Here is a 23,946-nt window from a genome sequence, read left to right on the forward strand (position 1 = left end):
TGCCCCAGACTCGCCCCTGCTGGAGCCACCTGCTGATTCTGTCCCCATGTCAGTGTTCATCAGAATCTCTGGTTGGAGGCAAATTGCCTTGTGGTGGATCTGTTAGTTGGGCAGTCCTTATGCTTGCTTGCTGCTGCACATGCACAGCAGAATATTCAAGAAATGCCATCACTCTCATGTGGCCATTGATCTAGCTTAGCCTGAACCCCATTGATCGCACTGTGACCCCCCTCAAGGGGCATTTAGGCAAGACTTTCAGCCGGTTCAACATGTTTGGTTCCTAGTTCTTCATCAGTTCTTTTCTCTTTTAATTGTGAAGCATAATCACTTTGCTTCCTTCTGATTTTCTTTAGCTCAAAACACCCTCCAATTATACATCCCTAAATACAGAAGCAGTCAGGGAAATGCCAGCACTCATTTTCCAAATGTTTACGACAATATCTTGGTTTGGCTATTAAATATTGTACATTAAAATTGACAAAGCAATAAACAAGCTTCCAGGAGGACAGCCTCCAGTGGTGGAAAGCCGACTTGTCAGAGGGTGTATTCTGCTGGGATTTGACTGATGGGCAGTCAGGATGAATATTTAATACCCTCTGGATGTTGCCAAATCGGTTTTCTTCTATTTCTTATTGCTGACCTGGCAGATTAGGATAGTGGAGGGCTTTTCTTTGACTTCTGTGAGCCCAGAGCATGTGAACACTGGCTCTCTTTGTCACATTCTAGTGGGTGACTGGCCGCCCCCATCCCTCAGAACTGGCCTCTGCCTTCTTTCAGGGGAGTCTGGGGTTCTCTTTCTTCCATCCCAGGTGGTGTCTGCCTGTTGTCTGTGCCAAGATAGAATGAGCGTGAGTGCAGGAGCCCTCAGAGGAGTGCCCAGCACTTCCCTGATGCCTCAGGCCTGTTGTCATGGTAACACCGGGGCACCTATTATTGGCATCAAATAGCAAGGGTCAGTGCTCTGCCTGCAGACAGGTAAGGCAGGGTAGTGTGCATCTGGGTTACTTTAATTAGCTATTTCCACCTGCAGACTCTTTCGGCTTTTCCCTCGCCCTTCCCTCCCTGTCTCTCTGCATGCACGTTTGAGCACCTACTAAGTGCCAGGTTGCCGTGCTGGTGAGGCTGTAGAGATGGGTGTGTCACGTTCCTGCCTTTCGGGCTCTGAGGGAGGCAGCATGCCTGGGAACGGTGGAGAGCAGAAAAGCATTACAGGTGTGAAGGCAGAGCCAGCACAGGGCATGGGCGGGGGCAGGAGGCATGAGGAGGGAATGGGGTGGTGAGGGCGAGGGCAGGAGGTTGGGAAGGAGGAGTGGAGCATTTCAGGCTCAGAGGAGAGTGTGAATAAAGACAGTCACAGAGGGTGGGAGCAGCATGCTTATCCTGAGATGACGAAAGCATGGGGTCTGTTAGGGGTCCGCCCCCAGGCAAGCTGGCAGGGATCAGGAAGTCCTTTTTGTACACGGGAGCATGGAGTGAGGGTGGGCATATATAATGGCTAAAAGCAAGGACAGACCAGACGGCCTGGGTTTGAATTCCAGCTCTACCACTGAACCAGCTGTGTGACCTTGGGCAAGGGTCTTTATAAAACTGGGAATGATATTTATTTCATAGGATTGGTGAGGACCAAGTAGTTAATATTTATAAAGTGCCTAGAATAGTGCTGAGCACAGAGGACCAGATTAAAGTTTGCTAAATAAATAAGAATATCCTAAACTCAGAATAGGACTTCAGCTCATACCCAGATCATATACTCCATTTTTGTAATAATTTGTAATATTTCCTTTACCCAGAAATGAAATTCATATATGATATAGCATTCCTAATAATCTCATCTTTAAAATTTGCTGTACTGACCAAGTTGTGGGATTAAAAAAAGATTTTTGTTTAAAGTAGTTCGTAGTAAAATACTGTGTTTCAATGTGTAAATGCTCAGGACAGCTACGCTAGGAGGCACAGCCACAGTCAGTGCTGCCTCTGAACGCACGCTGACGGCCACTGTTATCAGGGACTTGACACCTCGAGCAGCACTGCCATCCCCACAGGATTTCTGAAGTCCCGAGCAACTCTTGCTACAATTCTGAACAAAACAAAGGAAAATCCTCTCCTGACTGACCTGGCATATATTAAAACCATGCAAAATAAAAGCCTTGTGATTATAGTAAAATGAAAGTAGGTTCTAGGCTCAGAGACATATTTTTTGCCCATAGGAATGTCATTAGAACGTCACCCAGGACACGGGGCAGAGTTTTGTTGCCTGGAGTTGTCCCAGATACGATTTTACATCTTGATTGGCTTTATTCCATTGAATATATATACCCCTCCCCAAATCAACATGGCACCCATGTTTTGATTGGCGGCGTGATTGAGAACTGCTGTCTCGGGCTATGGAGTGGGCAGCCATGGGCAACGCCCCGTTTGCCATTTAGGAAAATCCCCTGGCTGTGGCTAAGCAGGCCAATTATAAGAGCCTGAGAAAGAGATCACTGGGGGCCCAAATAGGGAATGGTCGTGCAGAGAGAGCTGAGAACAGGGGTGTTAAGGACAGAGGGGTTCAGGTATAGTAGCAGTTCGGCAGGCATCTGTGCCACTGGCTTCCCAGCCAGCTCACCCTGAATTCTCTCCTAGTCTCTCCTCTGACTCGCTTCCTTCCACTTGAAAAATCTCTCCTGCTGCAGCCGCTGGCCTCCTCTATCTCTCGCATGACTGTCTGTTGCAGGCGTCCCCAAACTACGGCCCCGCCCGCGGGCCGCCTGCGGCCCCCTGAGGCCATTTATCCGGCCCCTCGCCGCACTTCAGGAAGGGGCACCTCTTTCATTGGTGGTCAGTGAGAGGAGCACAGTATGTGGCGGCCCTCCAACGGTCTGAGGGACAGTGAACTGGCCCCCTGTGTAAAAAGTTTGGGGATGCCTGGACTCTGTTGTCTTTAATAGAGAGCAGCGTCTTCCTCCCTCACTGCCCATCTCTTCTCACCTGCCACCCTCTAGCTGCTGCTCACACCACTGCACAGAAACCACTCTCCAGAGTTAACCGGCAACCACCCCGGCAGCATGGCTGTGGCTTCTCAAACTTGACTGCATCAGAATCAGTTGGAAGGTTCCTGAGACTGCACGGTGCTGAGCCTCACCCACAGTTCTTCTGACTTAGTAGGGGCTGGCAAATTCCCAGGAGGTGCTCATCTGCAGATCCATGGAGTGTACCCTGAGGGCCACAGGTGGTCAGGATCAAGTACAAGCTCCAGGCTCCTTGCAGCGTGGCTGAAGCTTACCTTTCTAACCTCATCGGCTACACCTGAGCGCCTGCTCCTCCCTGAATACAGTGCACAGGGAAGTTATCATCCTCTCCCCTATCCCCCTCGCTCTGGCATGCCCTTTCACTCTCCGCCTCTGCTTGTTTCTCAGGACCTAGCTCAGAGGCCACACACCTTTTGAAATGTTCTCTCTTCTATCAAAATCAGAATTGCCCCTCCGTTTAAAAAGTAACCACATTTATTCAATTATTCATTTATTAATTTAACAGTGATTGGGTCATAGCCCTTGCCCTGCATATGCTTAGAATTTTGTGGGAAAGAGACTCTGAAATTACCTTCATGGTAAGGCAGCAGTAACAGAGCTATCGCGGAGTGTAAGGGAATCCTTTCCTGAAGAAATAAATGGGTTTTGAGTGAGAAGAGCACACACACAGTGGAGTCCGAAGGGAGGGCAGGCTGGCTGAGGAAGGCGCTGCTCGTCTCTCCTGCGGAGCTCTTCCCTCTTCCTCATGTCGCCCACCTTGAAACCACCCTGTCCTGGCTTGTAACAAACACAACAGCCTCTCCTGCAATATAAACCACAGATCTTCCAACTCTTAATCAGAAGCCTGGGAAGGAAACTCTCCAGTTGCAGAAAGAAAGGGTCATTTCCTCAAGCAGGCGGCTGCTAGTGTGAGCTGGAGTAGCTCTGGGTCCCTCTTCCTGCCTCTTGCTGGATTCTTTCTTTCTCCTGCCAGTTCACTGTTGGGGGTTAACCAGTCTTTTCTTTCAAAGCCCATTCACTCACCCGGCCAAGTCCAGGGTTTCTCAGGCTTGAAGCTCCCTGTGAATCACCTGGGGATCTTGTTGAAGTGCAGATTCTGACGTAATTACTGGGTCTGGGGTAGGGCCTGAGAGTCTGCATTTCTGACAAGCTTCCAGTTCCTGCCGGTGCCGCTGGCCCGAGTCCAGCACTTTGAGCAGGAAGAGTGCCACTGATGCTTGACGGCTCCCAATCCAAATGTTGAGCTTTGAACTTGGGACAAGGGACAGAAACCAAAAAGGAATGAGAATAGCTAAAAATTGACTGGGTGTTTGTTATATACCAGCTTCTGTGCTAAACTCTTTTTATAGACAATTGCTTTTACTCTGCACAGAGCTCCTCATGGGGATAGATACATATCGTTCTTATTTTGCAGATAAAAACACCTGTGGTCTGTAAGGAGGCAGGGCTCTCCTAGCTGTGTGGAAGAAGGTGGTGCACGCAGGCTGCTCACCGCCCAGGGCAGGGCTTTGGCAGGACGTGGGAGGGCTCCCTAATTATATGTGGAGACTCCAGTCTCCCCTGTGCCTCCGGAAAAGTCCTACCTGCCCTGGAGATGTGGGAGGAAATCCAGAGCATAGAATAGGCGCTGACCCCTTGTCCACCTGCAGACGGGCACCAAATTTTAAAAATGCCTCTCTTTCAAGCTTCTCAACACTTCACAATATTTTGACATGGAAAGGCAAAAAAAAAAAAAAAAAAAAATGCTTTGAAACATTTCTCTTCCTTGGATTCTTGTTCTGAGATCATGTGACTAAATTGAAGTTTAGTCATAGGATTCCAGTTTAACATATGCAGTTACTATAGCAATTGAGGTTTCCTTAGTAACAGTTGCAAAAATAATCCAGCCCCAATTAATAATACATTTTAAAGCTCTTTCTACTCCAGGCTGAACAACCCAGTTTTTTTGGCCAGGAACCAGATAATTCAGGTGGTGTCATTTGCACTGATATAGATATCATTTGCATGCGGTGAATTGGGTTGGAAAGGAATGAAAAGGGAGCCGGTTGTTTCAAGTATTACAGGAACCCAATCTGAAAGTCGACCGGCAAGCTAATGCAAATCTAGCTTCCAGAGCTTGGGAGCTTAGTGGTAAACCTTGCCCCGGATTCCCAGTGTGCCCTAGAGGACTTTCTGCATTTGAAGAAGGGAGAAGGCGAAAGATTGGACTTGCTAACAAAAAAGATGAACCCTGGAGGGTGGGGCCGTGGCACACAGGATTTCTCTCTGAGTGGTGCCTGGTGTGTTCTTGATGGCGTGAGAAGGTCTGTGGGTATGTGAATTCATCAAGTCTTCCTGGAGAGAATATCTGATTTACCGCTGGGAGATGTGTCCTCAGTGTTGCTCAGTTATGGCATTGGGAAATGGACTCTGCCACACCTTGGCTTGCTAAATCCTTGCACCCATTCGGAACATTTGTCCGTGTGTTACAGGGGGACCAAGGGGCAGGCTGTGGCTTTCCCAAGTTTTCATCCCATGATGCGTGGGACTCAACCCTTGATGCTGCCAAACCAAGCTTAAGCAAGCTGGCAGGCCAGGGTCATGACCAGTGGGCTGCGTCCTGGGTCTGGATGCAGGTCCTGGGGTTGAGCTGGCCTTAAGGTCTGACCAGCAGAGTGCTGGAGCCTGGCCAGGCGTCCCTGCCCTGCCCCTCCCTCCGGACAAGCTCAGTTGGAGGAGGCCCCGGTTGCTGTCCCTGGGTGGAATCTGCACGTTCCCTCTGCTTTCTTTCTCAGCTGCCAAGTGGTTTGGTCCCTGTGGCCAAAAAACTAAGTGTGAAGAGAGGGGTGGAGGTGGAACAAGGCTTGTACTATTAGTTTCCTAAGAGGAACTGAGACCGGTTTCTTTTTTCATATTTAGTAGTGGGAGAGGGTGGGTGGGGGAATGGAGAGCCAAGGATATTGGTGATGGAGTGGGTGAGATCTCAGATCACCATCCTAGGATGGGTTTCATTAGACTTCGGCTTCTTGCCAGTGGCCAGGTGAACATCGTCAGTACTGAGCTGCAAGAGAGGCATTCCGCAGTCTGCCCTCTTGTCTGTTTTTGGAGCGGGACACTGAGGGGAAGGGAGGACTACAGTTGGCTTTGCCTTGCCTCGTGGTTTTCCTTCCGTCTTCTTGGCCTTCTCTCTTACTCCCCCAGAGCAAGGCCCCCTGCAGCATCCTCTAATTACCTGTTGTGTTTTTCCAGTGCGCTCCCATTCACTCACCCACTCATTCACCTATGTCAGCAAATGCCGATCCGAATGCTTTCCTGGCCCAGGCGCTGTGCTAGGCCCCGGGGGTGCAGCGATGAGAACATCTGTTAGGCAGTCCGCCCCATCAGGGCTGGGGCGGGGACTCTGGCTTACTCTTCAGGACATCCCCAGCACTTAGCATCTTGTGGGAACCCGAGTGGGCACTCCGTAAATACTGGCTGATTGAGTGGAAAGAGCTTGATCTCTGCCCTGAGGGAGCTCACCATCTAGGATGGGAGAGAGAAGTGAAGACAAACAGCCCAGAGATAAATAGAGGGTGCGAAGGGAGCGTATTGAGCCCAGGGGGACGGGAATGAGGGCAAGTGGAGAGAAGGGGCTGGGTGGGAGGCGGCAGAAGGAGCAGGCAGAGAGGACAGCAAGGGCAAAGGTCAGAGCTCGGGGGCAACTGCACCGGGGTGTGTGCCTGTGGAGGGTGCTAGAGGATGAGTCGTGGGAAATGAGTCAGGACAGGTGGGTGAGGGCCAGATCCTGGAGGAACTTTGTACTGTGAAAGGAAATGTTTCTCTAGAGCCCACACGGGTAGTTCAGAGCCATGAAACTTTTCAAGCAGAGACCTGATTTGTAGTTCAGCTGGGTCACCCTGGGAGGCCTGTGATGGTGGGGAGTGCAGGCAGTGGAGAGGGGAGAGATGGTGCAGGCCTAAGCCAGAAGCGTGGCAAGGAGGAGACAGAGAAGGATGTTTAGGGACAGCCTGGGCTCCGTACTGCCTTCTTCTGAAGGCACTGAAGCCAGTCCGTGTTAAATCTGGAGGAAACCCGGCTCAGAGCCTGAAGGTGGATGGGCCACATTTCTGGGAGTGTGTGGCAATTCCTCTGTTCCCCTTTCCTTTGCAGTGACAAAGCTGCAGGTGAGCAAATCGAAGAGGACCCTCACCCTGGTGGAAAACAGGCCCATTCAGTTGAACTGCTCAGTCAAGTCTCAGACCAGCCAGAACTCCCACTTTGCAGTGCTCTGGTACGTCCACAAGCCCTCAGATGCTGATGGCAAACTCATCCTGAAGACCACCCACAACTCCGCCTTCGAGTACGGCACCTACGCCGAGGAGGAGGGCCTGAGAGCCAGGCTTCAGTTTGAGAGGCATGTGTCGGGGGGCCTGTTCAGCCTCACGGTCCAGAGAGCTGAGGTCAGTGACAGCGGCAGCTACTACTGCCACGTGGAGGAGTGGCTGCTGAGCCCCAACTACGCCTGGTACAAGCTGGCAGAGGAGGTTTCTGGGCGCACAGAAGTCACTGTTAAACAGCCAGGTAAGGACGCAGGGTACGGCTGTCCTGGGCTAGCGGGTTTGGTGCAGAGACTGCCTGGGGGTGGATGGAGCTCTGTGGGGCTGGTGTGGAGGGACTCTCTGCAAGGTACATGCTGGGCGTGGTGGCAGTTACACAGACCGTCACTCTGGCACGCTGCAGCTCCACCCATTTTATCTGCAGTGGGTCCCGATGCTGATGGCAGACTCACAGAAGCATCCTTGACTCTGCTTCTATGGACACCATCTTCACCAAGGAGCAGCCTGAGAGGGCAGCTGTGGTTAGCAAATGTGGCAAAGCAGAGTTCATGGCAGCTCCTGAATCTCCTTCTGGGCTTGCAGTTTGCACCCTGGGTCTCAGGCTGGCACCAGCTCCACACCCAGAGTTTTCTGGTTTTATGCATCTGCGTCCTCCTTCTTCCATAGCTCCCAGCGCAGCCCAGGCAAGCCCTTCCTATCTCCAAGCTGAATCAGTCCTTCTCCGGCCCCTCTCTGACCCCGGGATGTCGCCCTTATTCCTCTCCCTGAGGGGAGGCACTCAACCTCTGCCAGAATGCTTCCAGGGAGGGAGAGCTACTCCGTCTGCAGGCCTCAGTCCCACTTTGGGGTAGCTCTGATTGTTGAAAAGATCACCTTCCTGTAATTTCCCTTTTTAGTTCTGCCCCTAGAACAACAAAAGATAAGTCTGGGTCGTTTCCTTTCAAATACATGAAGAGTATGCCCCTTTCAATCTCCCCTTCTCTGTTAAAGATCTCTAGTGCTTTCAACTTCTACTCACGTCATGCAGCCTTAGTGGCCTCTCCATCCCTCATTCTCCGTCCCTACAATTGGTGGTTGCTGCCGCCTTCCTTCCTGATGGACCATGGGGTGCTGTGTTGCCACCCAGAGTCTCATCTCGAGGCCTTTGCTTGTGCCATCCTCATTGTCTGGAATGTGTTTCCCCTGCTGCTTCTCCGCTGTCTTCACCCTATCCCTAAGACTTCATTCAGCACCACCTTTAGGAAGCCTACCCTGATTTCTCCCATACCAGTATGGATCCGTTATAAAACACATAGTCTAATAATGGTTTGCATTTCTTCTATACTACACTGTAAGCACTTTGAGGACAGGGCTGTGTCTTACGTCTTCAGCCACCAGCATGGTACTCTGAGTAAATATTGGTTGAATAAGGAATAAATGATTGCTTTCCCTAAACACCTCAAGGCCTTGGTACTTACGTTCTCTCAGCCTGGAACATGTTGGCCATAGATGCTTATTTATCTTGCTCTTCCTTGAAAGGGGATTCCTAGCTCATTTTAACTTAAATGTAGCCCCTCATCACTCTAGCTTTCCTTTCCCCAGCCTTTCCACAATACATATCACCACCTGACATTCTGTTAATTTACTTATTCATATCTAAGTAATTATGAAGTATTTATTTATATTTATACTTAAAATAGACTTATCAGTCACTATGTATTATTTTTATATTAGAATGCATATATATACACATTTGTTTTCTGTCTCTTCTACGAGAGTTGAAGCCTCCTGAGTAAGCATAGGAACTTAGTTTTCTTCATCATTGCTTGTCTCCTAAGGAGGTCTGTTCAGTAAGCCAGTGGAACCCAGTACCGATCTCCAGGTGTGGCCTGGCTCCTGCTGAATGCAGTGGGTCTGTCCTCTGCCTTTGCCTGAGAATATTATGTTTCCAGGGATTCTCACTGGCCTCACGGTGGTATTTTCTTCTAACCTCTGCTGGTGCATGAAACAGGAAGCTCTGGTCTGAAGTGATTCCCATTGGCATTTTCGGTGACCCGACTTCAGGCCAGTCCCTGGGGTTTTTGAAAATTGAAGGTTGTCATTAGGCCCACCAGTGTTCTTTTGGTTCCTGTTTTTCATCTATTTTCAGTTCTAATGATTTTCTCTACTGAAAGAACACGATCACCCCCATCCCTCTGCATTTCTGCTCTGGTCATCACCGTTTTTTCCTTTCCTCATTTGTACTGAAACCAAGAGATTCTTGGAGGAGCCTAGACTTATTGAGGGGATTTCCTTCTCTGAGACTACAGTCAAGCTAAGTGGAACAGTGCAGAAGGACTGGAAGGGTCCCTGTCCGCACATTTAGTGAAGTCTCTGTTACAGTGAACTTTAAAACTGTAAACGTGAAACTCACAGGACATCGAGTAAAACAGCTTTCCCTGTTTCAGTTGACAGTTTTGATTTGTATCGTTTTCTTCTGGAAAATACATACACACCAAAAAAATAAATTAATTAAATAGAAAACCCAAGAAACAAAGAAAGTAACCTTTCAACCCTGAGACAACCAGAGTTAATATCTTCCTATATATATATTCGAATGGGGAGGGAGAAAGGGATTTGGTTATATGAAATTGGTTATTTTGTAATCATGAATATTGTAAAACATTCAAGCAGTATTGAAGTGTGTAGAAAGTACTGAGTGAAAGTGCCCAGCCTCCCCGCCGCTGATGTCACTCAGAAGTCTCATTCCTGAGGTGCTACAGTGCATTCATAGTGTCATAGCTTTTAGATACCTCTGGTCCAGATGGAGTCATTTGGGCCCTTTTGAGATTATAGGCATGCCATCAAGGTGTGCTGTCATTAATTACACTTTTCCACCAGAGGAGACTCTGCTTGGCTGAGTTTTCAAAGCACCCAGTTCCATCAGTATCAATCTTTTCTTTTTTTTCTTTCTCTCTCTCTCTTTTTTTTTTTTTGAGACAGCATCTCACTCCGTTACCCAGGCTGGAGTGCAGTGGCATGATCTTGGCTCACTGCAACCTTCACCCCCGCCGAGTAGCTGGGATTATAGGTGCACATCACCTCACCTGGGTAATTTTTGTATTTTTTAATGGAGACAGGGTTTCACTGTGTTGGCCCGGCTGGTCTCAAACTCCTGGCCTCAAGTGAGTCACCCACCTTGGCCTCCCAAAGTGCTGGGATGACAGGTGTGAGCCACCACACCCAGCAATCTTTTCTTTACTGATGTCATATCAGTTCTATTCCCACCCTGAGAGGGAACTTGTGTAGGCCTTTGTAAGGAAATTGAGAACTACAATTCTGAAGGCTAACAGATGAACAGATTAAACTGGGTTTCCCCCTGCAGTTCCTGTGTGGTTGGCAGCCCAGCATTTTCTAGCCATCATATGGTCAGTTTTAAAAAGTTTATTCTTTTCGGGGTTTCTCACCATCCCCTTCCCTGACCGTTCCCAACCACCCGCCTCAGCCAGCCACGTGCTTTGGGGTTTTTTGTCATTTGGATGTGCAGTCTCTACAATTTCTGCTCGTCCTCCCGTGAGCCTCAGAACCGATGAGGGCTGTGACTTCAGGGACAGCTGTTATTGTAACATCGAACTCCTCGAAACCCAGGCATTCCAACACGTGATCGAGGAACTCAATGTTTAGGGAGCCACATCTGAGAAACGTTTCTCCTAACGGAGCCCGCCTGCCGTCCTTCTGTGTTTGGAAAGCACCCCTTCACCCACCCTGGGAAGGGACGCATACGGATTGCTTGTTGTCTTCTTGGTGCTGACTTCTGTTTCCTCACTGTTCCAGACAGCCGCCTGAGGCTCAGCCAAGCCCAGGGGAACCTGTCGGTTCTGGAGACCCGGCAGGTGCAGCTGGAGTGTGTCGTCCTCAATCGCACCAGCATGGCCTCCCAGCTCATGGTGGAATGGTTTGTATGGAAGCCTAACCACCCCGAGCAGGAGACTGTGGCCCGTCTGAGCCGCGAGGCCACCTTCCACTATGGAGAGCAGGCGGCCAAGAACAACCTGAAGGGGCGGCTGCATTTGGAGAGTCCTTCCCCCGGCGTGTACCGGCTCTTCATCCAGAATGTGGCTGTGCAGGACAGTGGGACCTACAGCTGCCGCGTGGAGGAGTGGCTGCCTAGCCCCAGTGGTGTGTGGTATAAGCGGGCAGAGGACACCGCTGGGCAGACAGCTCTGACGGTCATGCGACCAGGTGAGGTTCCATGTCCCCAGGCTTCCACTCCCTCTGATGTTTCCCCTTTAAGTGTAATATTTTATGCACTGGATAAAATTAGCATATTATTTAAGTATAATATTTTATGCACCGGATAAAATTATTAATAAATTATTTGCAGTTCAATATATGAATGTCTATTTTTGTATGCATTTATATTCAAAATTGCCTGAATTTTTTTCTAGTGAATGGAAAATTGCACATCTGGCTTTGGCCTAAGGTGATTTGATTTCTTAATTAAAATAAAATCTGGCCATTCATTATTCCAGGCGCACAGATCTTGTTCCAGATTTGAACAAATGGTGGATATGACAAAAATCTTGAAACAATAACCATGTTGTTAAAAAAAAATTCAGCTTGTGATTTTCAGTGGAAAATAATCGGTTTACAAGCTTTAAATAGAAAACAATGAATTGTGTATAGCTTTCACTCTATCACTTCCTTGAACTGATCTCAGGTGATTCGCCTGCTTTGGCCTCCGAAGTGCTTGGATTACAGGCGTGAGCCACCGCGCCCAGCCACACTCTCTCACTTCCCAATAATTTTTTAAATTTTTATTTCTTGAGATGGAGTCTCACTCTGTCGCCCAGGCTGGAGTGCAATGGCATGATCTTGGCTCACTGCAACCTCCGCCTCCCGGGTTCAAGTGATTCTCCTGCCTCAGCCTCCAGAGTATCTGGGACTACAGGTGTGTGCCACCACACCCGGCTGATTTTTGTATTTTTAGTAGAGATGGGGTTTCACTGTGTTGCCAAGCTGGTCTCAAACTCCTGACCTCGTGATTCGCCCACCTCGGCTTCCCGAAGTTCTGGGATTACAGGCATGAGGCACCTGGCCCAGCCCCAATAATTTTATTAGTACTAATAACTATTCTATGTGGCCTTTTGGTTTTCTTGTCTTTATTGCTGTTTCTAAATGGCTAAATGCATATAATTACTAGGCATAATTGTTGCTCATTTAAACACATAATTAAAGCTAAGATGTGCAGGATTCCTGTGTCCTTTTTAACATCATAGCATCATCCATTCGTATTCGAGTGAAAAGTCGATCGTTCCCATAAGGACCTGGAGTAGAAGTGAATTTGTGACCCCATCAGTATCTTGTTTGTTTTCTGAGCATCCCGACATTCACATTTGTGGCCTTTGGCACTACTGGAAGTTTTTATAATGTCTTTATGTCTGAGTAGAGCAGCTCATTTTGTTGGTGGGACGTTGGATCTCCAGGGTGGCGTCAGGTCCCTTAGATCATGGAACACGCTTCAGGGAGGGGCTGCAGCCTTGGCTACAGGAAATGGACAGTAGCTCATTCACCTGTGTCTGGCCTAAGCTGCAGGGGAAATCACCTACCTCCACTTTGAGCTAACTCCTATTTTTTCATGAGCTTTTATTTATTTATATATATTTTTTGCTTTTTACCTTGCCTAGAAATGGCCGCATGTCTTTTCCCGAAGGTGAAATTGTGGAGAATGGCAGCTGAATGCCCCGCTTCCTCAACTCCCACCCATTCTGCAGGTCACCACACTGAGGCCCCCAGATGGAATGGGAGGAGACACATGTTTATTGAGTACAGCTACATGCCAGCTGTAGTTAGGAGACTCACGTTCAGGCTTCACAGTAACCCTGAGTGGTAGGTTTTACTCATGAGGAACCAAAGCCTGGAGTGAATCACCACACAGCTAGCAGGTACAGGCGGAGTGACCACCGGGCTTTCCTCCTGCCAGTCTGTGCTTCCAACAGGTACCTAAACTGCTCCCGCTGTGTGTGTCTCCTGCTCAACCCTGAGCAAGCCTGCATCAGCCTGCCTTCTGTCCGTGTGTCCATCCGTCCCTGATTGCACAGGTTGATTGTACTAATTACAAAACACTGGAAAACAGAAAAGTATAATTTTGAAAGTTACCCATAATCTCACGGCCTGCAAACACCTACTATTAATAATTTGGTGTATATTTTTTGGTCTTTACCTCATGTCTTCATATTTCCTCTCTCTCTAAACAAAGTCAGGATCTTACTATTTTATGCGATCTTTTTTTCCCACTCAGCTTTCTTTTATGAGCATTTTGCCGTGTCTCTGAAAGCATTTCATAGTCACTATTTTTAGTGGTTTCATAACATTCATTGTGCATATGTACTTAAAAGCTTTTTTCCAGAGGGATACGTTAAACATATGGAAGACTTGGAATAATATAGTTCTAAAAGTATTGTTAGGAAAACAATCACCTTTGGCTGCTAAGGGTTGACCATTCACTATATTCTGAAATACACGGCACGAAGGGCTCCCACCCTCACTAAGATTGCAGATGGGTCGATTAGTAGTTGTGTTTGGCTCACACAACTGGGGAAGAGAGAAAGCCACAGTCACCACACAGGCCAGGAATCGGTGGTCACTGAGAGCCAGGGGAGCCATTAGCATCACGCAGACAGCAGGGGCAGACAGAGGTCAGCATCTTTCCGTGGCTTATACTTGGAAAAGGAAAGAGTATTAACATCTGAACAGGGAAGAAGGTTGGCATATTCTAGAAGGGGGCAGATGCAGGGAACCGGATTGGTAGAGACACATGTTAAGGGGAGAAGATTATGGGAAGGTAGAAATTGATTTCTTTCAGGAAGCTTGTATTGAGTCATTTATGCAGATAAGGCATGAAGAGGCCAAGAAAAATGTTAGGCGGTTAGAAGAGAAGAAAACAAAGGGAGACTGGAGAGGGAGGAGGCGCTTCTGAGGAGCTAAATGCCTGATGGTCTCTGGCCATCTTGACCCTGACCGTGATGAGTTCTATTGCATGTCACCCAGGACCACCTCCCTTGACACCTTAGCCAGTCACCAGGAGCCTGGGGATACCTGGGGATGTCAGACTCTGGAGGAGAAAAACGCTGGGGAGCTCCCCATTGTACTCCAGTGGGCTTGGAGTTACAACTGAGGCGTCCAGTGAGTTTGAGTTGCCTGTGAACTGATTGAATAGTCCCCACCCGGCCACTTTCCGCTCTCAAGCATGTTCTTGTCCCTGAGAGAGCTGGGCCTGCCACCTGTAACTGGTTACTGAGCCTCCTTTTGCCAGCAGTGCATACTGAGACTCCAGATGGGTGTGGGGGAGGAGGTGCAGAGGGGCTTGGCAGAGCCCCCACAAGAGCAGTGGGAAGCCCAGCTTTGTGTTCACCTGTGAGTGACGCTAAGCCAATTCATTGAAAGTCCAGGGCAATACTTGGAAAGTGCTCCTATTTGGTCTTCCTCCAAGTAGGATCTGATTTGGTAGCTCTACTTTGGTTTACATTACATAAACAGGGCCAAAGGGAGGCCTTTTAGGAGTTAGGGAGTGATTTATTTGTTTAGAACATACCACAGTGAGCCAAAAAAAAAAAAAAAAGCAAAACAGATACGAGTCTGTCTGTTGGCATCTGTGAGCTGTTGTGACTCACCTGCTCGGGGTCCCTCTCTGTGGTTAACTCTGTGTCTCCTGCCTAAGTCGGGAGGACACTTTTGTACACCCTCCTGAGACAGCCATGCTCACAGGGTAGGGCCCTGCCAGCCTTGTCATCTGTTATTTTGCTTCAGTCCTTGGAGAGATATTGATGTCCTTGGATTCACTGCATTTTAGGCAATAAGCGACATGCACTTAGTTTAAATTTAAGTTACTGCATGGGTGTTTTAACTTCCCAGGGCTACCATAGCACATTACTATAAACTTGATTGTTTAAAGCAAAAGAAGTTTATTCTCTTACAGTTCTGCAGGCTAGAAGTCCAAAATCAGGATGTCATCATAGCCATGCTCCCCGTGAAGGCGCTAGGGTGGAACACTTCCTGGCCTTCCGCAGCTCCTCGTGGCCACAGGCGTTCCGGCTGCTTCACTCCTGCTCGGGCCTCCCCTGTCATAGGCCACCTTCTCTCTGTGTCCTCTCTTGGGCTCATAAGGAAACTAGTTATCTTAGTCTGCTCAGCTGCCATAGCAAAATACTATAGACTGTGGGAAATACTATTTCCCACAGTTTCAGAGGTTGGAAGTCTGAGGTCAGGGTGCCCGCATGGCTAAGTTCTGGCAAGGGCTCTTCGGGCTCGCAGATGGCCGCCTTCTTGCCATGTCCTTGAATAGTCTTTCCTCAGTGCGTGCACCTGGAGAGAGATTGTCTCTCTTCTTCTTATAAGCCACCAGTCCTGCTGGATTATGGTCTCAGCCTTATGACCTCGTTTAATTTTAGTTACCTCCTAAAAGTCCTACCTCCAAATGTGGTCACATTGTGGGTTAGGAGTTCAGCATATTGATTTGGAGGGGAACCAGTTCAGTTCATAGCAGCAGCCTCTGGATTTGGGGCCCACCCTAATCCTGTAAGACCTCCTCTTAGCTAAGTACATCTGCAACGATGCTGTTTCCAAATAATCACATTCTGAGGTTCCAGGTGGATGTGCATTTTGGGGGGACAGTATTCAGCCACTCAAGGGGTTACAGTGAAAATAAGCATCCCTGCCTCCCAGGATTCCCGGAAGGGACCACATTGCCAGCTTCTCATGAATTCTTTCACAGATATTTTATGCAAGTATAAACAGATACGTATGTCAGAATAAAATACATTTACTGCATGCAGTGACATGGACAGTAACATTGTTCTGTACTCTAATAATTTTTCTTGGGTCAGCTTCCACCTGCAGCACTGCCTGCGCCTTTTCAATAGGTGCATAGTATCCTATAGCATGGATATTGCTATCATGTATTTAGTGACGGACATTTAGTTTATTTTAAGCAAATAAATTAAACAACCACCTCTCTCTTCTTTGTCCCTTGTCCCTCCCCAGATGCTGCCCTACAGGTGGACACAGTGGTCCCCAATGCCACGGTTTCTGAGAAGGCAGCTTTCCAGCTGGACTGTAGCATTGTGTCCCGCTCCAGCCAGGACTCCCGCTTCGCTGTGGCCTGGTATTCCCTGAGGACTAAAGCTGGGGCGAAAAGGAGCAGCCCTGACGTGGAAGAACAGGAAGAAGAAATGGAGGAGGAGGAAGAGGAGGAGGAGGACAGTGATGATGCAACAGAGCGGACGGCCCTGCTGAGCGTGGGCCCAGATGCTGTCTTTGGCCCAGAGGGCAGTCCCTGGGAAGGCAGGCTTCGCTTCCAGAGGCTCTCCCCGGTGCTCTACCGGCTCACAGTGCTGCAGGCAAGCCCCCAAGATACGGGCAATTACTCCTGCCGCGTGGAGGAGTGGCTGCCCAGTCCTCAGAAGGAGTGGTACCGGCTGACGGAGGAGGAGTCGGCCCCCATTGGCATCCATGTTCTGGATACAAGTGAGTTTCCCAAGTACAGAGGAAGGAAGGATATCACTGTTGGTTCCAACAGTGTGTGGAAGATAAATTTAGAGCTTGATTATAGGTTAAAATAAGTAGGGTTTTTTTTTTTTTTTTTTTTTTTGAGACGGAGTTTCGCTCTTGTTACCCAGGCTGGAGTGCAATGGCGCGATCTCGGCTCACCGCAACCTCCGCCTCCTGGGTTCAGGCAATTCTCCTGCCTCAGCCTCTTGCGTAGCTGGGATTACAGGCACGCGCCACCATGCCCAGCTAATTTTTTGTATTTTTGGTAGAGACGGGGTTTCACCATGTTGACCCTCGATCTCTTGACCTTGTGATCCACCCGCCTCGGCCTCCCAAAGAGCTTGGATTACAGGCGTGAGCCACTGCGCCTGGCCAGTTTTTTTTTTTTTTTTTTTTTTTTTTTTGAGACCGAGTTTTACTCTCGTTGCCCAGGCTGGAGTGAAATGGCGCTCACAGCAGCCTCTGCCTCCTGGGTTCCAGCGATTATCCTGCCTCAGCCTCCCGAGTAGCTGGGACTATAAGCGCGCACTGCCACACCCAGCTAATTTTTTTATTTTTAGTAGAGATGGGGTTTCACCCTGTTGGTCAGGCTGGACTTGAACTCCTGACTTCGTGATCCACCCACCTTGGCCTCCCAAAATGCTGGGATTACAAGCCTGAGCCACCACACCCAGCCATAAGTAGTTTTCTTAATGGTCATGGGCATTTATTAGTAGGATTGGATATACTAGTTCATATAATGGACCCTTGATTACCCATGCAAAAACAGGGATAGAAATTAAAGTGATAATATACCATATAATCTTTATAATAAACTTGATGCTCCACCAGATTTAATTTTAGTAAGATTTCATTATACTAGTATATTGTTTGGTGTTACTTTGTTATTTTTTTAGACTATTGGAACTCCTTTCTTTAGTGAATTAGCAAGTGTTTCAGACTCACAATGGAAAGGGAAAAAAAATGAAGCCTGACAACCTCACTGCCATGATTTCTTTTTGTCCAGTTTCTGGGTCATTGTTATTTTGGAGGGTGACTTGAAAGTCGAGGTGGGTCTTGTATGTTGGGAGGACCAGCCTAGAAGGGCTGTGATATTACAGGAGAGATGAGAGGGGATTTGCAGGCGCCCAGAATGCAGTTTCCGTGATCCTGAGGGACTTCCGCTGTGAGCAGAGACTGGGGGAAGCATTGCTGGCCTGAATTTTTTGTTGGAACAATGCACTCTTGGCTGACTTGCCATCAAAACATGGACTACATTAGACTAAAAATGGTGCTCTAGTATTCCCCGAGGACTAACACCGGGGCGGGAAGGAGCAGCCCTGACCTGGAACGCAGAAAGAAAAACAGTTGCTGGGATTTTCAACTTCTTTTCGGCCAAAACATTTTACCACTTAATCTCGATTGAGTTTTTTAAGTTTGGGCCACTATTTCTTTGCCTTGATCACCCAGTGTTCACATTGTGTTAGATAGAACCGTATGAAACTGGAGTTTGGCAGGTCAATAGTGGCTGACCATCAGCAGCAGTTTCATGCACTTTGGAAATCGAATCAGAGGCAGGTTAAATTTTCTTAATAATACTGATGAGTGACAGCTGTTCAGTGGATGGGACAGCAGGCTGCAGCATGCACAGACCATGCTGTGATCCACTGAATAACCCACTGCCTCGAGAGAAAGCAAAGCGGTCTAGGCACATTTTACCTGTGCATTGTGGATGTCCATTATTATCAGGCTTCATCGAGTACAGATGTCACCCAGCAGCCTTATTTTACAGAGAAAACATGGGCTCCCAGAGGCTAGGCTCCTGCCAAGGTCTAAAGACTTATAGAGCAGCCCTAAACCTGCCTTGGGGTGCCTGGTTTATTCTCTTCCATATCCAGCTATCACTAATACTGTGTTCTTTGTGGCCATGGACACGCTATGGATATTTGTAAGTGGTCCATAAAGACATTTAATTGATAGCATTAATCAAGGAAGTATCATTTCCGGTAAAACTGCTCTCAGAAGCTGGCAGGAAGGGAATGTGTCATCATCCCAGAGAAGGAAGTTTGTAGCAGAACTAGGTGCAAAGGGCATGGAAAATGCAGCCGTGCAGGAGGCTCCGACGGAACCGGAGCAGCTTCTTCGTGATCCTCGAGGCAGTTGAGTTCCCAGTCAATAAATTACATTTCATTATGTGGCTTTCCAAGAAGCAGTAATGGCTCTCAAGGGAAAACAGAAGCATTGCTTTGCTGGAACGTGCGGCTGTAAATTAGGAGAGGTGTTGTGAGGAAAAGAGCAGAAGGGTCGTCTCCCACCGTGAATGGTTAGCAGGGGAAAGACAGGCGGTGTGGGAGTGTCACGGAGGAGCTTCCCCTGGGCCAGGCGAGGTCTTCAGCAGGAGATGCGAGCGGCCCAGCTTCTCAGGTCAAACCCACGCTCAATGTCTCGTCTCCCTCACTGTCCTTTTCAGGTCCCACCCTGCAGTCCATCATCTGCTCCAACGACGCACTCTTCTACTTCGTCTTCTTCTACCCTTTCCCCATCTTTGGCATCCTCATCATCACCATCCTGCTCGTGCGTTTCAAGAGCCGGAACTCCAGCAAGAACTCCGATGGGAAGAACGGGGTGCCCCTCCTGTGGATCAAAGAGCCGCACCTCAACTACTCCCCCACTTGCCTGGAGCCCCCTGTACTCAGTATCCACCCAGGGGCCATAGACTAAGCGGGGGACGCCCCAGCAGATGTCGGCTGCGGAGGAGCTGAGGCTCTCCCTTGCTCTGTGATTGGACAGTTGACAGCACCCAAACTCTGGGCCGCCCGTGTGGAAAGCCGTCAGACTTGAAAAGTGTCCGAGTTCCCAATCAGTCACAGAGACAGACTGCCTCTCGGTGGCAGTCTCGGGTGGTTAGCTATTTGCGCGCAAACGTTGTGACCTGCTGTTAAGGTTTCTCGTTTCTGTTTTTAGTAATGTAGTGAGTAGCTCCAGGTGCCACATCTACTCACGGATTTATCTAGTATTCTCAGATAGGTGTTACAGGGCTTCTTCTTTGTAATGTACTCTTTTTAAATCCCTTTGGTTTACCCTTTTTGGATCCCTTAATGTGGACGAATTTCTCTTACGTACAACTGACAGCAAAAGGAAGGACGAACTTTCTAGTGACAAGGAATCTCTTCCAAGACCTTTTGTTTTTGCACATTTGAAAATGCCACCCATGGATCAAAATATACCCAAACATTTTTTACTTTCTTAAGACTTGAAAATTGTGTGTAGTGTGGGCAAAATTTGTATCTTGTCTTTTCCCTCAGCTGGAGCTGCTGGGACCACTCTGTAGTCAAGATGAAAGCATTGACTTCTGCTTCACAGAACTGTGCTATGTACAAGAGAAATCCTGCATAACCCCATTAGGAGTAGATGGTGCCTGGCCGGTCAGGGAGGCAAAAAAGGCTTCATCCCATCCTTGCCAAAATATAAGAAAACTGTCTTGGAGAATGGGTCAGAAGCTCCAAACGGCACACACTTTCCAAATTAAAGTGGGCGGGGAGGGGGGCGTGGCGCTGCTTTTAGCAGCTACTGACTTGCAGATTCGTCAAAACCAGTGACTAGAGAAGGAAGGGAGAAAGGCTGGCTGCTGGCTTGCTCTGAGCGGCAAGGGTGGCCTCTAACTGCTAACTGTGAGCAGGTGGGCTTTTGTCTTCAGGTGCTTTGGCAATCTCTTCAAGTGTCCAGTGAACTTGGAAGGGGGTCCCTGAGCTGAGCACAGAGCGGAAGCAGCCATGGCGGACATCTGATGGAGGGCACTGGGCTGGTCAACACTGATGGGACAGTGAGGGGTGGGAGGGGGGCCTCCAGGGCCTGGCGTTGGAGAGTGCAGAGAAATATCTACCTCCCTGGAGGTGTGAAGACTAGGTTTTTCTTCTTCCTTCCAGTTAGATTTTCCCTAAGGATATTGATGTCTTCCTTATTCATTTTTTCTCTCCCTCCCTTTCACTGCTATAATATCAGCCTGGGGGTGGTCTTGAGGCTGCCCTTTGTCTTCCTTTCTGTTTACCTAGTCTGGCAGACTGATCACAGTCTTTGTCTGTGGGGTTTTCCCTTCCCTTTCTCAGTCTCTTTTGTGGTTCTAGGTTGTTTGGTTGTTCATTGTTATGGTGGCTTTTTATTTTAATGCTCCTTGAGCCCCATGATGGCTGGTGTTCCCTGTTTTACATTGTTGGGCCAGATGCGAGTCCCTCTTGGGGGACTTGGGGCATCATCAGTTGCAAATATTTTCTTTTTCTCACTTTATGAAGATGTTCTTATGCCCTTGCTTTCCATCTTTTTCTGACCAAGCGTGCCATCTCCCTTACTCTGGGAACTTGCATCCTGAGTCCGAAGATGGGTCACAATTTGGAAAAAGTCATCAGGGATTCTGGAACTAAGTCTGATAAGAGATTCCGGTGAAGCCCTTTTCTGAGTCTGAGCAGACTGCAGGCGAGGCTATGGGATTCCCCAGGCCATGTGGGTGCTGATCCTTCAAGGGTCTGCGGGTGTGCAGGTGGCCCCAGGCTCCTTGGCAGATACTTTGCTGAGCCCCAGCTGAGGGAGCCCAGCGGTGATTGCTCAGCCATTTTCTGACAAACACACAGACCTGCCTTTTCTCTCCCAAATATACCAGTACCCTCCTGTGAGACAGTGTGCAGGCACCACCACCTTAATCCTGCTCTTGCCTGACATGCTGATTCTCATTTATTATGCTGCATCAACACATGAGAGGTACAGGAGCAGCACAGTTGTGAAGAAAGAAGGTCTTTTGCCCTGTGTCTTTATTTCAGGGATGTGGGCTTTCAGTGGGAAGTTGCTGACTCCTAATTTACAGGCTGAGTCAATGAGGGAAGACGACTGGCATTTCCTCTGTCGAAATGGAAGGGTGCCAGCAGGCTGGCAGGGACGGGGATGTGTAACCAAGATTTCAGTTTGATTCTGTTCACAGCGATCGAGAAGTAGGTGCTGCACGCAATTAAACATGTAGAGCAATTGCAGGAAATTTGAAAGGAAAAAAACCCAAGCCAGTATTTTAATAACTGCTTTTTCTGTGTATTTTGTATTGGGCTGGGGGACAGCATCAAAGGTTGAGCTTTTGGCGCTTCCCATGAAGAACCCCAGGACCTTCTTTCTTTGGCCATTTCTGTGGAAATGCGATGTCAGATGAATGGTAATGGTGCCCTCCAGTGGCTGTGAGGCCTCACTGCGCATTGTCTACTGGAGCCTTAGGTCTGAGACGGAGAGGAAAATGCTGAATACTCTCGATTCATCTATGTCTACAACGATGCATTTATGAAAAACTACACTGTGCTAGGCGCATTCCAAGACATGAATATGACCACACCCTCTTTCACCGGGTGTTTGTGTAGCAACTTTTCATATTCTTTTCAAACAATGGTTTCTCTGCGTTAATTATTGAAAAAAAAAAAAAAAAGGGTAGGAAAACTACCCATGCATGATGTAGAGAGCTGTTGATTTGTTTTTGTTTTTTAAAGGAAAACTATTTGTAAGATGTTGCACTAAAACATTTTATATACACTTCAGAGACCTGTAGTAAATTATGTTGAAAATACGGCTGTTTACATTTACTGCAGTCTTCTTCCCTTCTCCTTACTAACCAGCCCCCTTCATCTGTGGAACTGTGCCGTGGGGGCCAACAGTTCTGCCCTTTGCATTGGCCTGCGAGGCTCAAGGTCTGTGAATTGCAGTCTTCATTATTACACCCCATAACCTCCAAATGATAAAAACACCTCTTCCGCAAGACACTTCGTTCCATCTGCTGAAATGTATCTTAGTAAATAGACACCTTCACCACGATGGCCAAGGCTGTGTTGCCCCTAGAGTTGTGCCACACAAAACACACCTGGTGCCTGAAAGGCAGGTTCAAAATGTAGATCTTGTAACCTGTAGCGTTTTTGTTGGGGGATGGGAGTAGAAGCCCAATGAGAAGGAGAGCAGGAACACAGGATAGCCATTTCTATGGCCTCGGCAGCAAGTCCCTGCCATCCTTTCCCAATTATGAAGTGCTGCCCTGGCTGTGAAATGCAGCAGGCATCTGCCAGAATGGAGATAAGAGCAGGAGTTGTGCATTCTAGTTCAATGAGACTGCACAGCACGTCAGTCTCTGTTCCCTTTTCCAGTGTTGGGAGGGGTTTACATCTGCAACCCAGTGTTGGGAGGGGTTTACATCTGCAAATTGAGAAGAATATTAGAAAGATTAAAGTCATAGCAGTGATAGGGGATTAGTCAGAACCCATCTGTAATTCTTTAAAATTCATAGGACATGCAAAAGGAACTAGATGGTAAGAAGCAGAGGGAGACACTTCCTTTTTTTCTTCTTCTTCTTCTTTTTCTAAGACTCAAAGGCTTTCGTGTGTGCTTTCCTCTGCTCCTCAGCATCTATGGCTGCACCCTTATCAACTCCTTGTAGTGCTGGCTTGGCCAGGAGTTGAAAATGTGACTGCTTCTCTCTTGGGTACCCAATGGTTCCATGTTAAGTCTCATGTATGGTTTTTCCTATTTTTTTTTTTTCAAATGTTCTCTTTTTTGCCAGGGAACATTTTAAAAAGGAAAATAGAGTATGATAGGATAAGATTACCCTTCTATGCCCTTTGTGCAAATCCACCCAGTATTTATGTAAATGAAGTGAATATATGTCCCCCCATGAGGTGTGCAATGAAAATGACAATCTGCATTTATGCAGGATTGGGGCAGTGTTTTGCCCACTACATTCTGTGATTCCTAAGCTTTATGGGAGTAATTAATTCCAAGGGTTTGGCAGAAGCAAGAGTCAGGACACCCAAGAGTGGTATGCTAGGAAAAGCAGCCCTGGCCTCTTAAGCATCCCTCCTTTCTTACTTTCTCATCCTTTTACATTATCTACAGTGACAAGAAAATAAAACCGGATCTTGCAACACTGGTCACAGCATGAAAAGCACATCCACCCCTCCTTGTGATGGCACGTTCTCAGTATGTAAAGGAAGCCTTTTTGGCTCCCTGCCTAATGCATTGCAGGTCCAGCATTCCTGAGCTGCATTTGATTCACAAAATTAACTGAACCAGGCGTATGAGTGCTTCTTAAAGTGCTTGATGGACAGCATTTCTCCTAATGAAAGACCAGGCACTGCTCCTTG

The 23,946-nt window shown here is 48.1% G+C and overlaps 1 protein-coding gene across 5 annotated transcripts in view; it reads left to right on the top strand.

Moving 5' to 3' along the window:
- IGSF3 (immunoglobulin superfamily member 3) overlaps nt 1–22,385 on the top strand; it is a 94,432-nt gene extending 72,047 nt beyond the window's left edge. For all 5 annotated transcript variants that reach the window (XM_039460847.2, XM_039460848.2, XM_039460849.2 and 2 more), the window contains 4 exons: nt 7,140–7,550; nt 11,099–11,506; nt 16,307–16,789; nt 19,263–22,385. In XM_039460847.2, coding sequence (XP_039316781.2) covers nt 7,140–7,550; nt 11,099–11,506; nt 16,307–16,789; nt 19,263–19,513 — 1,553 coding nt within the window. In that variant the 3' untranslated portion in view covers nt 19,514–22,385. The remainder of the gene's footprint in view (nt 1–7,139; nt 7,551–11,098; nt 11,507–16,306; nt 16,790–19,262) is intronic.
- The last annotated feature ends 1,561 nt before the right edge of the window (nt 22,386–23,946 follow it).

The sequence above is a fragment of the Saimiri boliviensis genome, chromosome 11, assembly GCF_048565385.1.
Source record: "Saimiri boliviensis isolate mSaiBol1 chromosome 11, mSaiBol1.pri, whole genome shotgun sequence".
Lineage (NCBI taxonomy): Eukaryota > Metazoa > Chordata > Mammalia > Primates > Cebidae > Saimiri > Saimiri boliviensis.